Consider the following 13,584-nt stretch of genomic DNA (forward strand, 5'->3'; position numbering starts at 1 on the left):
AGAATAGAGCTATTTGTTATCAATTTATATGTGCCATAGATTAAAGGCTTCCCCAGTTAGTTTTTGATTTAGTGAAATATTTTTTTTAATGATTTTAATTTCTTGGCTATCAATTCCTGAATATAAAGAGATTGTCTGTGATATATTTGTTTATGATTAGGTACATGTCCATTAATCCTTTTTTTTGTTTTTTGATGAGACGGAATCTCACTCTGTTGCCCTAGGCTGGAGTGCAGTGACGTGATCTTGCTCACTGCAACCTTCGCCTCCCAGGCTCAAGCGATCCTCCCACCTCAGCCTCCCAAGTAGCTGGGGTTACAGGTACCCACCACCATGCCCAGCTAATATTTGTATTTTTAGTAGAGGCAAGGTTTCACCATGTTGGCCAGACTGCTCAAACTCCTGACCTCAGGTGATCCACCCACCTCAGCCTCCCAAAGTGCTGGGATTACAGACGTGAGCCACTGCACCATATAGATAATTTTATAGACAAAGGAATAAAAATACTAGGTAATGAAGCCTTTCCTCCAGTGGATTTTATGTTCCTTTGGGGACAGATAGAAGTGTCTCTGGAAAGTGCACTGTACTTGGAGTCTGGAAACTTGGGTTCTAATTATAGTTGTTTCTTTTTTTGTATTTTAATATTTTCCTGATGTTAACTGGGAATAATCATAATAGCTATAAATTGCCATTAAAAGTGTAAGAGGTTTAAGTTATGTTTAGATTTACCCCTTTCTAATATTGGTACAGAGGGACTTTTACAAGGTGACATCAGACAGTTCAGCCAGACTTGTGAGCCTGTAATTTACAAGATCCTAATGTAGTCTTTAGAGAGCAGGTGGGGGAGTGAAATCGATTATACAGTTTGGTACACATGAAACTTGAGATGCAGAAAGACTGCATTGAAGATACAGCCTTCACACTGGCAATGTCTAAGAATCCATTTTACCAAGACACCAGCATGAATGTCAAAGGTACCACTTTAATGCCAGTTCTTTCTTTTAGTTTGAAAAAGAACTTCAGAGAATTTCGGAAGCCTATGAAAGTCTGGTCAAGTCTACCACCAAGCGAGAGTCACTGGACAAGGCCATGAGAAACAAATTGGAAGGCGAGATTAGAAGACTTCATGATTTCAACAGAGACCTCCGAGGCAGGTTTATTCATGTTCTCTCTATCTAAACTACCTGTAGAGTTTTAGTGTAGCTAAAAGCACGACTTCAAGGCCAGAGTGCTTTGCCACAGGTGCTGGTCTACCTGTGTTGGATAATCTTGTGTATTTCAATGATCTGGGGAAGGGAGGAGGTGCTCAAAAAGCAGAATTGTTCTTTTCTGCCTTGTGGGTTGTATATTGCAGCATCAAGCTTTGGAAGTGACAGCCTGTATGCATGAGTCTATCAAAGGAAGGGATTCTGTTTGCGGCTCCTTCTTGCTTTGAAAGTACTCAACCACGATTCATGGCTATGAGAATCCAAATGTTTGAAAAGATCAATGTTAGACGCACAACCCTTTCCACATGGGGCTGTCATTTGGTAGCACACTTTGAAAAGCAGCACTTAACTATTGCTAGGTGGACAATAGAAGACAGAGCTAGACATATTTTCCCCCTGGGGGGAAAAAGTCCCCACAGTTGTGAAATAAGTAGACAATAAACTTGCTGAAAGATAGGAGCCACCTGCTGCTGGATTTTGGCAGTCTCCAATATGCACAATGAGTTAACCTATAAATGTTACTTCACCTTCAGCCAAGCCATTTTCAGTTGCTTCATATGTCAAAACACTCAACATCCTGGTAGTACCCAGTAGCTAGATCCCACCTTTTCTGTTGCTACAAACTCTTTTGGGTTGGGTATCATCTGCATCCAGTGAATACTTGTTGAGTTGGATTATTTATTGAATAATTAAAGATTTACCAAGTGGTTTGAGCAAACATAGAACTTGCTGTGTACAGTCTTCATACATTAGGTCATTTTGACTTTTTTTGGTATTCGTTATTTTTTTTCTTTGATTCTGAGATACAAAAAGCTGTCACTGGCTAAAATATACAGCTGATGATCAAGATTAGACTAGGGCTGGGTTTGAGGCCAAGGAGACTGTCTTTGTGAATACTTCAAATCAGGTTTGCTGGCCTTGGAGGCAGTGAGGTGGTTTTTCTCAGCACCTCTCCCTAGCTGCCTGCTGCTCGTGCATATCATTTGGCATTAGATCGCATAAAGACACAGTGTGGCATCTGAAGCCTTTTCTTTTGATATTTTGGGACATAGTTACTGTCTGTCCCCAAGTTGTTCAGTTTTGGGCTCCTGCCTCAGCATCTCTTCCTCCCCAGCTCTTGGCACATATTTCATTTCTTGGTTAGATGATGACTTCAATCCATATACATTTCTTTGTAATCATTTCCTCTTTGTTCATAGATCGACTAGAGACTGCCAACAGGCAACTATCCAGCAGGGAATACGAAGGGCATGAAGACAAAGCTGCAGAGGGGCATTATGCTTCCCAGAGTGAGTCTCCACTTATTTATTTATCCCAAAGTTTGTTTGTTTAAAAACGGGGTCCTGAAGGAAGAATCATATTAGTTTCAAGTGGGTTTTGTGCTGTATGCTTTTTGTTTGTTAATTTAGCATACAACCTATTGATCTCAGATGAGGCCCTCCTAGGTCTGCCCGAGACAAAGCTGAGGTCACTATGTGTTGCTTTAGTAATGTTTATTCTGTCTCTCTGACCTACAGTTTCTCTCTCTCTCTCTATAATACCCTTCAAGCAATAGCAACATCACAGCATGTCCTGGCACTCACTACTTCAGATAAGTTACAACCCTTTTTATCCAGGAAATGGAAGGCAGCCTAGTGGTGGGGTTTGGTTCTCTCTAGGGAGGTTTTGTCCTCGTATAGGTTGTGGAGTTCTAGACTGGCTGCCCCTTGCCAGTGTGCAAGCCATCTAAGTGATCGCATTATATATCTCCATGCGTGACACTCATTTCCAGAAGCCACTGAGACCATTTCAGCCAGGAATAATGAACAGTGGCTTTGTAAGCCTTGATTTATTGGGAGAATATTTTATTAATTTTAGCAGAGGCAAATGATAGAATCAAATGGATTTTGAGAAACCATTGGTCAAGGTTTGAATTTCTGCAGATTCATTGCACTAGCCAGAAATTTAAAAATCCAACTGTCTTTTTTTAAGCTGTTTTGAAAATGGAATTCATATCTATATCATAATTCTCAATAAGATTATGAGTAAGTGCTCACAAAGTTAAGACAATTCAGAACAACAAAAAGTAATGTATTCAGGCACTAGCCATCTGTCTTATGATAGGGGTCTTCTGATGTGTGGGTTCCTCAGTGCAGCCCTACATTTTAAAGACTGGAAAATAATTGGTTAAATTTTCTGATTTCCAATACTGTTTGGTTAGGTTTAACCTCTTGTGTGTCCCCCAGATTGATTAATTATTGCATTCCAGCTATTAATACTAGCTATATTTTTTAAATTCCGTTTTTTGCAAATGGACACTAATACTATCTAGGGCTTTTGCCTGGGATTCCTTTGTGGTCTCAGATGATTGGCCCATGTTCCAGATTCACATAAAAGGCTATAGCGGCACTTTGAATTACTTGCTTTTGTAACAAAATTTATCTTATATCTCTTCCTGTGGGTGCAATAGATCTCACCTTGGTTTCATTTGAAAGGTGAGTTGTCTTTACTACTTGCATTTAAGATCGTGACACATTCCTTCTGGATGACCGCATGCCTAGGTATAGTTAGTGTCTTTGGCAGGTATGTTAGCAATGCCAGTGTTGTACACTCTGTGGATACTTTGCCTTCTTGTCAAGGGACATAATTTGATTACTTAGTTCAGGTCAAAATGGAAAAGCCAGTCAGTTTCACCTGATGGGCATTGTTCTGGCCTCCCAGCCAAGGCTGGTATAGAATAATAGAGTAATAGGGTTTAGTGCTGTGTGAACTCAGAAATGTTCTTCAGAAAGACTTTAACCTTCTGGCTCAAAGCTGAAACATCAATTATCAAGCAAAGAGGCCCTTCCAGCTTGACAAGGAATTATTTGTTCTGTGCAAATATGCTCCACTTGTGTTCTGAAGGCAAACACAAGAGACCAGAGGCATTTTTCAACTGCTTAAAGGATCTCAGTGTCGATATGTAATGTAATTGAATCTAGGCAGAGCATTTGAAGCAGGTTTGGTAATGGTGATACCTAACCAATTTTCTTACACCTAATCTTTGCAGGACACTTTGTGCCTTCACAGCTTTATAATTATTTACATTAGTTTTTCCTCTCCTAGTGTGGCCAAGGGATGGACTCAAGATGTTATTTCAAATTTATAGTTAGGTTGTTTTCTTAGTGAGTTGTAAGAATTCTTTTATTAAGTAAATTAGCATGTCCCCCACATATATATGTCACAGATATTTTCTCCAGTTGTTTTTAATCTTTGTTCTTTATCTTATAGAAGACACTTTTAAGTGACCACATTTATGCCTTCTAGGTTTTCTGTCCTGCTTAGAAATACCTTTTACCCTCCCAGGTTATAATAATATTCACCAATGTTTTCTTCAAATTATGAGTATGATTTCATTGTTTCCAAGGCACATATTTGGGCAGCTAACTTGGGAGGCAGAGCAGAGGAGAAATTCATGAGGGACTATCCTAGAGGCAAGGAGACTAGTTAGCAGGTATTTCAGTACAGTATCTGGGGAGGAGACAGAGAGGTCATGAACTAAGCCAGTGGAAATAGCAAGGAAGAGTAGGGGACAGATAAACAAATGACAACTTAGTAGGACTTGGTTGACCAATTGAATAATGGCAGTGAGAAAAAGGGATGTGACTGGAGCAGCTGGATGGATGATCACCCTTTACCAATAAAATGAAGGAGGAGGAGGTTGGGATTAGATAATGACTTAAGGTTTGAACATGTTCGTCATCTCACCTTGCAACCCACAGCTCAGTGAGCAGGTATAACAATAGGTGCAAAGATACTCAGAAGGTTGGATGGTGCTCTCTGTCAGGCTTTCATTTTAGCATGTGGGTACAGAATGGCAGGCATGAATTACTGCCTGTCTTCCTAGTTATTAATGTGTTCCATTATCTGTATATTTGTTCAGAAACCCTATTGTTAGAGTAAATTTCAAACACCTAGTGATTATAATTATAAATATTGCCCACTTAAGGGAAGCCATCCTTTTCAAGTGAGTTTTTTTTTGGGATTCTAGCACTTGGTTAGAAGAAAGGCAAGACTGCAATAGAAGTTATGTCTCGGGCCGGGCGCGGTGGCTCACGCCTGTAATCCCAGCACTTTGGGAGGCCGAGGCAGGCGGATCACGAGGTCAGGAGATCGAGACCATCCTGAATAACCCGGTGAAACCCTGTCTCTACTAAAAATACAAAAAATTAGCTGGGCGTGATGGTGGGCGCCTGTAGTCCCAGCTACTCGGGGTGGGGCGCTGAGGCAGAAGAATGGCGTGAACCCGGGAGGCGGGGCTTGCAGTGAGCTGAGATCGCGCCACTGCACTCCAGCCTGGGCGACAGAGCGAGACTCCGTCTCAAAAAAAAAAAAAGTTATGTCTTGGAGTAATACATACCAAGAAGCCCGAGTTAGGCTGTGAAGCTTCTGCCAGCCACCTTGGCAATGGGAGAGTCAGAGGGAAGGGAGAGGTAGAGAATAACATGCTCAGCTTTTTTGCTAGGTGTTCGCACGGAAACTAGCCATCCAAGTCTAAGAACACCCAAACAACTCTTGCAGTTCAAGCAGCAGGCGGGACTTGAAAGATCTCCCAGTTAATGGAGGGAGGAGTTCCTTCCTGGCCAGATTTAAACATTTCCCTCTGCTCAGGGTAGTTTTCTTCTAAAAACTGAACTCTGCTCTTAAGTTAGAGTTTTATGAAGGCCTTGGTGGACTGCCTGGGTAATTACTACTTAATTCTAAAGACTGAAGTGGACATGAAACAGGCTCATTGTACTCCCCCCAGTCATGAGATTTGTCTATACAAAAAATCTTGAGGAATTAAGTGCTTAGGAGCTTGATGCCCTTGAGGAATTTTTTTCCCCTGTCACCTCATGGTATTGTAACATTCTCTTTGGAGGAATTCAGCTTTTTGTTTGTCTGTGAATTCTCTGGTCTTGCTTGTTTGTTTTTCCAAATGTTTTTGTAGCTTATAGGATGGTGATGTCAAAGCCAAATTGCTCCTGAAAACCAGGGCCTCTAGCCAACTCCTGTTTGGTCTGGCTGTGAGAAACTCGGGCTTCTTTGTCCCTCAACTTAACTAAGGTTCTCATTTTTCCCATTTGTTTGTCACATACACACATGCATACCAGAGGCAGGTTACTGTCTGCTAAAGGCAGAACCCCTGGAAATACCTCTTACCATTCTTAGCTGTGTCTTCTCAGTCACGGAAACTTTTTAAAACTGTTTCTTTCGAAAATGGATAGCGCTGCAGAATTCCCATCAGCTCTAGGCCAGAAAGCCAAAAATAAAATATTAGATGTGAAGAAACTGAACTGGTGGAAATGAAATTTCATTTTATTGGGGTTTTTAAATAGGTATGTTGGAGCTTTGTTGTATTCTTGAATTGAGTGGGACCTGATTAGCTCTGTCATGTTTGTGTTATTTTGGGATAAACCCAAATCATGTTTAAAGGTTGCACAAGAGCCTATCTCCACCGCTTTGGGATTTGCTAGGCACTGCAGGTTCAACATATCTGGTTAAACTCAAGTTTGTGTTAAGATTCTGGCTGTTAAATGATGTGCCTCTCTAAAAACAGAAGATTTCTTGGACATCCAATGATTTGTTTAAAACAACATATTGATGAGTCATGGGTGTAAATGAGTCAGAACTATATGCATTTGATTTCCCTTAAAATTCTTGCAGGTCTAAAAATTAACAGAAAAAAATGTGTTGGACCATATTGTTTTAAAAATAATAATTTGCTGTTTTCAATGTAGCTGGCTGGCAATCATCATCTTACCCTTGAATCTTATTTTAGCTATTTTCGTTTTCTGTCTCTTATAGAACTCAAAGGAGACTAAAATCATTTTCTAAAAGAAAATGCCTCCTGGTTTTTTTATTTCTATAAGGTCTTGTGTGAACCACAGATCAGAAATTAAGATGACATAAACATTTATTCTGTTGACCCACATAGAGCATAAGGAGATTATTTTGAATCCTCATTAGGTTTCATTACATCAGATGCTATGGGTTTCTATCAAGCATCATTAGGAAGGAAGGCTAGATGTTGTCACACGTGAACACACTGATTTACCTCCTCTTATGGACCAATCAGCACTAGTGCTTGCAGCTGCTCGTGACTCTGGGCTCCTTGGGGTGAAGCTCCTGTTACAGCATTTATTCTGCATCCTGTAAGGTCATGATTTATTTGGGTGACGCTCCACTAAATGGGAGAACTATAGACGTTCTTCACCAGTATTCATCCCCCACCAAAACCCCTTGCATGTTCATGTACCTGGCATTCAATAAATGTTTATTGAGAGAATGAGTAAAAGTGGAAAATCCTGGTGACAATAGGCTTGAAATTATCCTTATGCAGTGTCAGTATCAAAATATTCTTTTAAACTCAATGTTCCAGTCATGTTGAGAGAAACCCCAGGTAATCCTCTGTTATTTCAAGATATTAGGGTAAAATTATTAAACTACTATCAGAATAAAAGCAATTTAAAAATAGCTGAATTTCTTTTTTTGCATTCTTTCTTCCTTCCTTCTTCTTCTTTTTTTTTTTTTTTTAGAATAGAAGAATATCCAGATAATAGGAGTCTTTCATTATTAAGAACAATAGTATTTCTCAAGAAAGGTGACGTTAGTATAGTCCATTTTTGGCTCCTTTAACTCCTTCCCATTTACCCTGCTGTGGATATGTTGGAGGTGAGAATTGGTCTGGTAGATAAAGGTTTTGGTAACAACTGGCCAGGTGCTCACACCAACCAATCCATAGGCCATGCTGGACACTGCAGATCTACACCATGAGCAAAGGGGAAGGATTGTCCAAGAAGCCTGCCAGGGTGACATCATTTTGATCAAGAAAGTTGTCTTAACTGATTCTCCTGAAAATGACCCTTACATGTAGTAGGACTATGCAGTTCTAAAAATCAAAGTTTTGTAGGTCCAGGCTCCAGCAAATTGTCTTGGATAAGCTGCCACATCTCCTGAGTCCTGGTGTCTTACTAACAGGCTCAGAGACCTGAAGTTAGATGCTTAATCTACCTGCACCTCTATTTCCTTTAAAGTAATAGAAGAATGAATCTCCCAATTTAGCCGCCAGAGCTCTGAGGGCTAACCAGTGACAGGAAATGTGAAGCAGTGTCTATAAAATACATGTATTCTGCAACACTTCTCCCTGCCTTCTTGCATCTATTTTGGCATGCACCTTCTCCAGAAGGACCTGCCAGCTTTCAGGGTGGGAGAGTGGGCCATGTTCCCAAAGAATGCCTGCGTGGTTTACTGAGCCTCACTGACTTTGGAAAGCAAAGCATGTGAGTGCTTAAGCCCACTTGATCAACCTTGACAGGCAGCACTGAGAAACTTCAGACCTACATGACAACCAGAAGTGCGCACAGCCTGCAGGGCATCTGTTTATGTTCAATCACATCTCCTCCCCAAGTGTGAAAATTAATGTTACTCAATTTAGGCTCAAATTAGGCTCTGATTTGCCATGCTTAAAGAATGGAGCTGATTGAAGAAGTGCCTCTTGGTCATGTATTGATGTCTGGCCTTTAACAACTAAACATGGGTTATGATTTTCACGTTGTTGGTTTTAAAATTATTTATTTGCTTGGCTTTCCTGTTATATATAAGGCTGAAAAATCAAGCATCTTAAACTTTTGAACATTCCTTGCACTACATAGCCAGATAGATGGATGGAGTAAGCACAAACTGGAAAACATACTGAAATCCATTTGCATTTCTTCTGGCATCAGGGAATCCTTGCTTTCCCTAATAATTCAGAACCAGGAAACCCACGTTCAGGCCTAAGCTTAAATTAAATGGCAGTTGCTTAGGGAGAATAAAGTTTGATTTCACAGACATTTTGAGAAAGCTTTCTCTTTCTTTCTTTCTTTCTTTCTTTCTTTCATTAACTCTAAGCTCTATTCTGATCTCAAGATACGGTTAGATCTTCCTTTTATATACTCCCCCAGCACTGTGTACTTTTTTCCACTGTAAACACTCATCACAACTGTAAATAAGTAATTGTTTGGATAATCCTTTTCTATCTTCCCCCACTAAACTGTACACACCATAAGGGGAGGGGCCCTGTCTGTCATCTTCACATTGGAGTCCCAACTCATTGTATGTTCAGAACCTGGCATAGTGCCTGGCACTTAGAGTCATTTAATAAATATTTGCTGGACATCGAATGAAATGATCATTATCATTTATTCAAGCAAACAGTCATATAGGCTATCTACTATCAACTCACTGTGTTTTAGGCCACAAGTCAGCAAACTCTTTCTGTTAAGGGCCAGCTGGTAAATATTTCAGGCTTTGAGAGCCACAGCTACTCAACTCTGTCCCTGTAGCCCCAAAGCCACCATAGATGATCCATAAACAAATGGGTGTAGCCCTGTTCTAATAAAAACCTTATTTACCAAAACAGGCTGTGGGCTGGGTTTGGCCTGCAGGTCATACTTTGCTGACCTCGGTTCCAGGAACCTAGTCATGGAAAAAGAAGAAGAAAGAACCTTAACAAAAGGAGAAAATATTGAAGGAAGATGCAAAATAAAGAACTTCAAAAGTATTCCCTAGATCTTACTTCGTAAATTGTCTTAATGTATAAATCAAGATATAATTGTTATTTTCTCTCTTAATCCCACATCAGGGGAACATAATTATTATCATTTTAGAAAAACAGAGAAAACTGAGACATAGAAACGCAGTAAAAAATTTTAGTTTCCCAGTGAGGATTCACAGTTAGCTAATGATGGAGAAAGGTCTGGGCAGGACTAGCCCTGTGGGTATCCATGATAGTTAATTGGCTGGATAGTGAAGTCTTAGGGGTGCCTCTCCCAGTGGTGCCATAAATTCTCACCATAAGGATCCTACTGTGAAATGAGGTCTGCAGATCTGGATATCAGATTTGGAGAGTACCTTAAAGGTTACAAGTGTGGTTACCAGCAATGCCTGTGTCTTCAGAACCAGAGCCCAGTAACCAGCCATCTGATGGCCGCCACAAGTGTCAGTGTCTTTGGAGGCTGTGGAGCTGCTGGTTACAAGTGTATCCTCAGGTGGAGTTGCAGGTTTGCTCCCCAGTTTCCATCCTTCAGGTCCTGCCTGGTTCAGGCCAGACCGGCTGTGGTCATTTAACAACGGTAACAGCTGCCAACACTAATTGAACACTAATTGAGCACTTACTGTGAGCCAAGCACTCTGCTAGCCCTCACAGGTACATTGTCTCTTTTACTGTTCCAAACAAACCTTTGAGGTAAGTATTGCAGGTACTTTACAGATGGAGAAATTGAGGCACAGGAAGATTAAGTAACTTGTCCATGGTCATACAGGCTGATAACTGAAGCAGACAGATTTTGAACCTAGGTCATTCGATTCTGGAGCCCAGACTTATACTGAACTGCTATGGGGAAGCCATCTCCTACGGACCAGGTGAGTGGAGAGATGTTAGAATGTGAGAGGTGGCAATGTTGAACTCCTGGTGATTTTAGAGCTCATTAGTGTAGTGTTCACATTTTACAAAGAAGAAACTGCAACCGGAGTGATCAAGTGTTTAATGGCTAAACCACAACTAGAATTAGGACCTCCTTTTTCTTATTTTTTGCTTCCCCTTTTCCAAAAGGTCAATTTTGTCGGCTCTGGGATTGACCGAGGATTTCATGTTTTTACACTGCGAAGGATCCTGGATGGTAAATGAACAAAGCTTTTATACTAGAAAATTTTTATACTAGAAGTCTTAATTGGTTGCAAATTATTTAGCCCAGCGCTGTGACTTAATACTAATGTATTCAGATCTTCTCAAGTGAGTTCCAACTACTGGAATTAACATTCTGTGCCTTTGGCTTTTACATCTATCTTTGAACTAGAGCCAATTATAATAAAAGGCCTTGTTGGATAATCCAGTGTATCCTCTTCAGATACCCCCTGCCCCAAATTTATTTTCTTGAGATCAGAATAGAGCTTAGAGTTAATGAGAGAAAGAAAGAAAGAAAGAAAGAAAGAAAGAAAGAAAGCAAGCAAGCAAGCAAGCAAGCAAGCTTTCTCAAAATGTCTGTGAAATCAAACTTTATTCTCTGGATGATAAAAATTAAAAAATAAGCAGAATACAACGAGTAACTCCATGGTGTGGTTTCTTACAATTAGTTTTCAAAACTATTTTTAGTTCGTGAATTATAGTGAGAGCCTACAGCTGTATCTTAATGGATTCAGAGAACTTTTGAGGGGACAAAGTGTTTGTTTTAAGTCCAGAAAATTTGGTCGTAGACCATTAAAAATAAGCTTGCATCTGTTACTAATTTTCTTTTTGCTTACAAAGACTGGTTTGGTAGAAAGAAGGGGGAAAAAAAGGAATCTATTCAAAGCAAGTTGCAAAAATGACAGTGGGAGGGGTTACAGAAGTTAAAAGAAGGGAGAGAATATAATTGTAGACAACACATTTCTTTATCCCTGATCAGTCCTAGCATAAACAACTTTTTCCGCCGGATGTAATGATTTCCCCAGCATAACTTCTATCTTTGGGGCAAGCTTTGGTTAAGCCATATCTGCCATTCAGAGGGGCCACTTAAAAAACGTATGTGTATATATATATATATATATATATATACACACACACACACATATACACATATATATGTACACACACATATTATAATAATGCCTTAATGCCTTAGTTAAAACAAATATAAGTATATACATGTTATATACATATTTATATACTTATATTTGTTTTATACCTATATTGATTTCAATTAAGACATTATTTACATCCAGTAAAATTTACACACTTAAATGTCCTATTTCCTGAAATGTAACAATGAGCACAATCAAGGTACAGAACTTATATAGCTAGTATGGCTTCTCCTCACCTCTGTAAGTGAGCTGCTACTCCCCATCAGAAACTGTCTGCTTCTGTTCACATTTTAACACCTTCAGATCATTATTCTTTATATTATGGCCAGGTTTTATGGTTGTTCTCTGCACAGGAGCCAAATCGTCCAGGAGGGTCTTACTTTGTCATATCTGCAACTAGAAGTGTCAGTTTTTTATGTTAAGAAAAGAGAAGGCAAGGCCAGGCACGGTGGCTCACACCTGTAATCCCAGCACTTTGGGAGGCTGAGGCAGGCTGATTACCTGAGGTCAGGAGTTCAAGACCAGCCTGGCCAACACCTGGCCAACACCATGAAACCCCATCTCTACTAAAAATACAAAAATTAGCTGGGCGTGGTGGCACGCACCTGTAATCCCAGCTATTTTGGAGGCTGGGGCAGGAGAATCGCTTGAGCCCAGAAAGCAGAGGTTGCAGTGAGCCGAGATGGCACCACTGCACTCCAGCCTGGGCCACAGAGCCAGACTCTGTCTCAAAAAAAGAAAGAAAGAAAAAAGAAGGCAAAAAAGCACTTTTCTTCAGTGGTGGTTACAAAAAGTTTAAGTCTTCAGGTTTGATTTAAGATGGAATCACTAGTATGTATATAGTCGAAACCAAGAGCCTTGGGCATCCTATATTTATGTGGCATTATTAATTCATTGCCTAGTTTATTATGCTGTCAGCAGTGATGTCAAAGTAGCAGTACATTTTTATTTCAAGTAAAACAAAATAAAGTGAAAGGTTGAACAGTACATTTGGAAGCTGAGCTGGATGAATGGGTGTCTCCTCAGTCAAGCAAGTTTGTAAGTGCATATGTAATAAACTTGGGTGGGTAAAAAAAACCTCTGAATTACACCTAAATGTGTAAGCACAATTTCCAGAAGTAAAATGCAATGTGAAGAATAACTAGATCAGAGAAAATTGTATTTAAGAGAACTTCTACAGGTAGAGAGTCAAATAAATATTTTACCAAATCCTACCTGAGATATTTTACTTTTGGTGCTTTAAACTCACTGCGGGTTCTAGATAAGAGCAATAGATAAATTATATAAAATAACAAAAATATTATAACTATGTTAAGACAAAAATGTGTTGTTTTCCTATATTAGACCAATAGAAGATTTTGTGGTTAGGCTTTGTTACTTTTCAGTAACAAGTATTTGAAAACTGTTTTAAAGACTCAGTTAGAATTTGATTATATACCAATAGCATCCTCTTATTCAATAAGCTGTTGCCTAAACTTAATTTCTTCACATATAAGACACGTCGGCCGGGCGCGGTGGCTCACGCCTGTAATCCCAGCACTTTGGGAGGCCGAGGCGGGTGGATCACGAGGTCAGGAGATCGAGACCATCCTGGCTAACACGGTGAAACCCCGTCTCTACTAAAAATACAAAAAATTAGCCGGGCGTGGTAGCGGGCGCCTGTAGTCCCAGCTACTCGGGAGGCTGAGGCAGGAGAATGGCATGAACCCGGGAGGCGGAGCTTGCAGTGAGCCGAGATCGCGCCACTGCACTCCAGCCTGGGCGACAGAGCGAGACT

At 40.1% G+C, this 13,584-nt stretch overlaps 1 protein-coding gene across 17 annotated transcripts in view; it reads left to right on the top strand.

The window, feature by feature from the left end:
* The window catches only part of AMOTL1 (angiomotin like 1), a 169,480-nt gene that overhangs the window by 121,588 nt on the left and 34,308 nt on the right, over window positions 1-13,584 (top strand). For all 17 annotated transcript variants that reach the window (XM_016921835.4, XM_009424007.5, XM_016921834.4 and 14 more), the window contains 2 exons: window positions 1,006-1,150; window positions 2,408-2,497. In XM_016921835.4, coding sequence (XP_016777324.2) covers window positions 1,006-1,150; window positions 2,408-2,497 — 235 coding nt within the window. The remainder of the gene's footprint in view (window positions 1-1,005; window positions 1,151-2,407; window positions 2,498-13,584) is intronic.

The sequence above is a fragment of the Pan troglodytes genome, chromosome 9 (genome assembly GCF_028858775.2).
Source record: "Pan troglodytes isolate AG18354 chromosome 9, NHGRI_mPanTro3-v2.0_pri, whole genome shotgun sequence".
Classification (NCBI taxonomy): Eukaryota; Metazoa; Chordata; class Mammalia; order Primates; family Hominidae; genus Pan; species Pan troglodytes.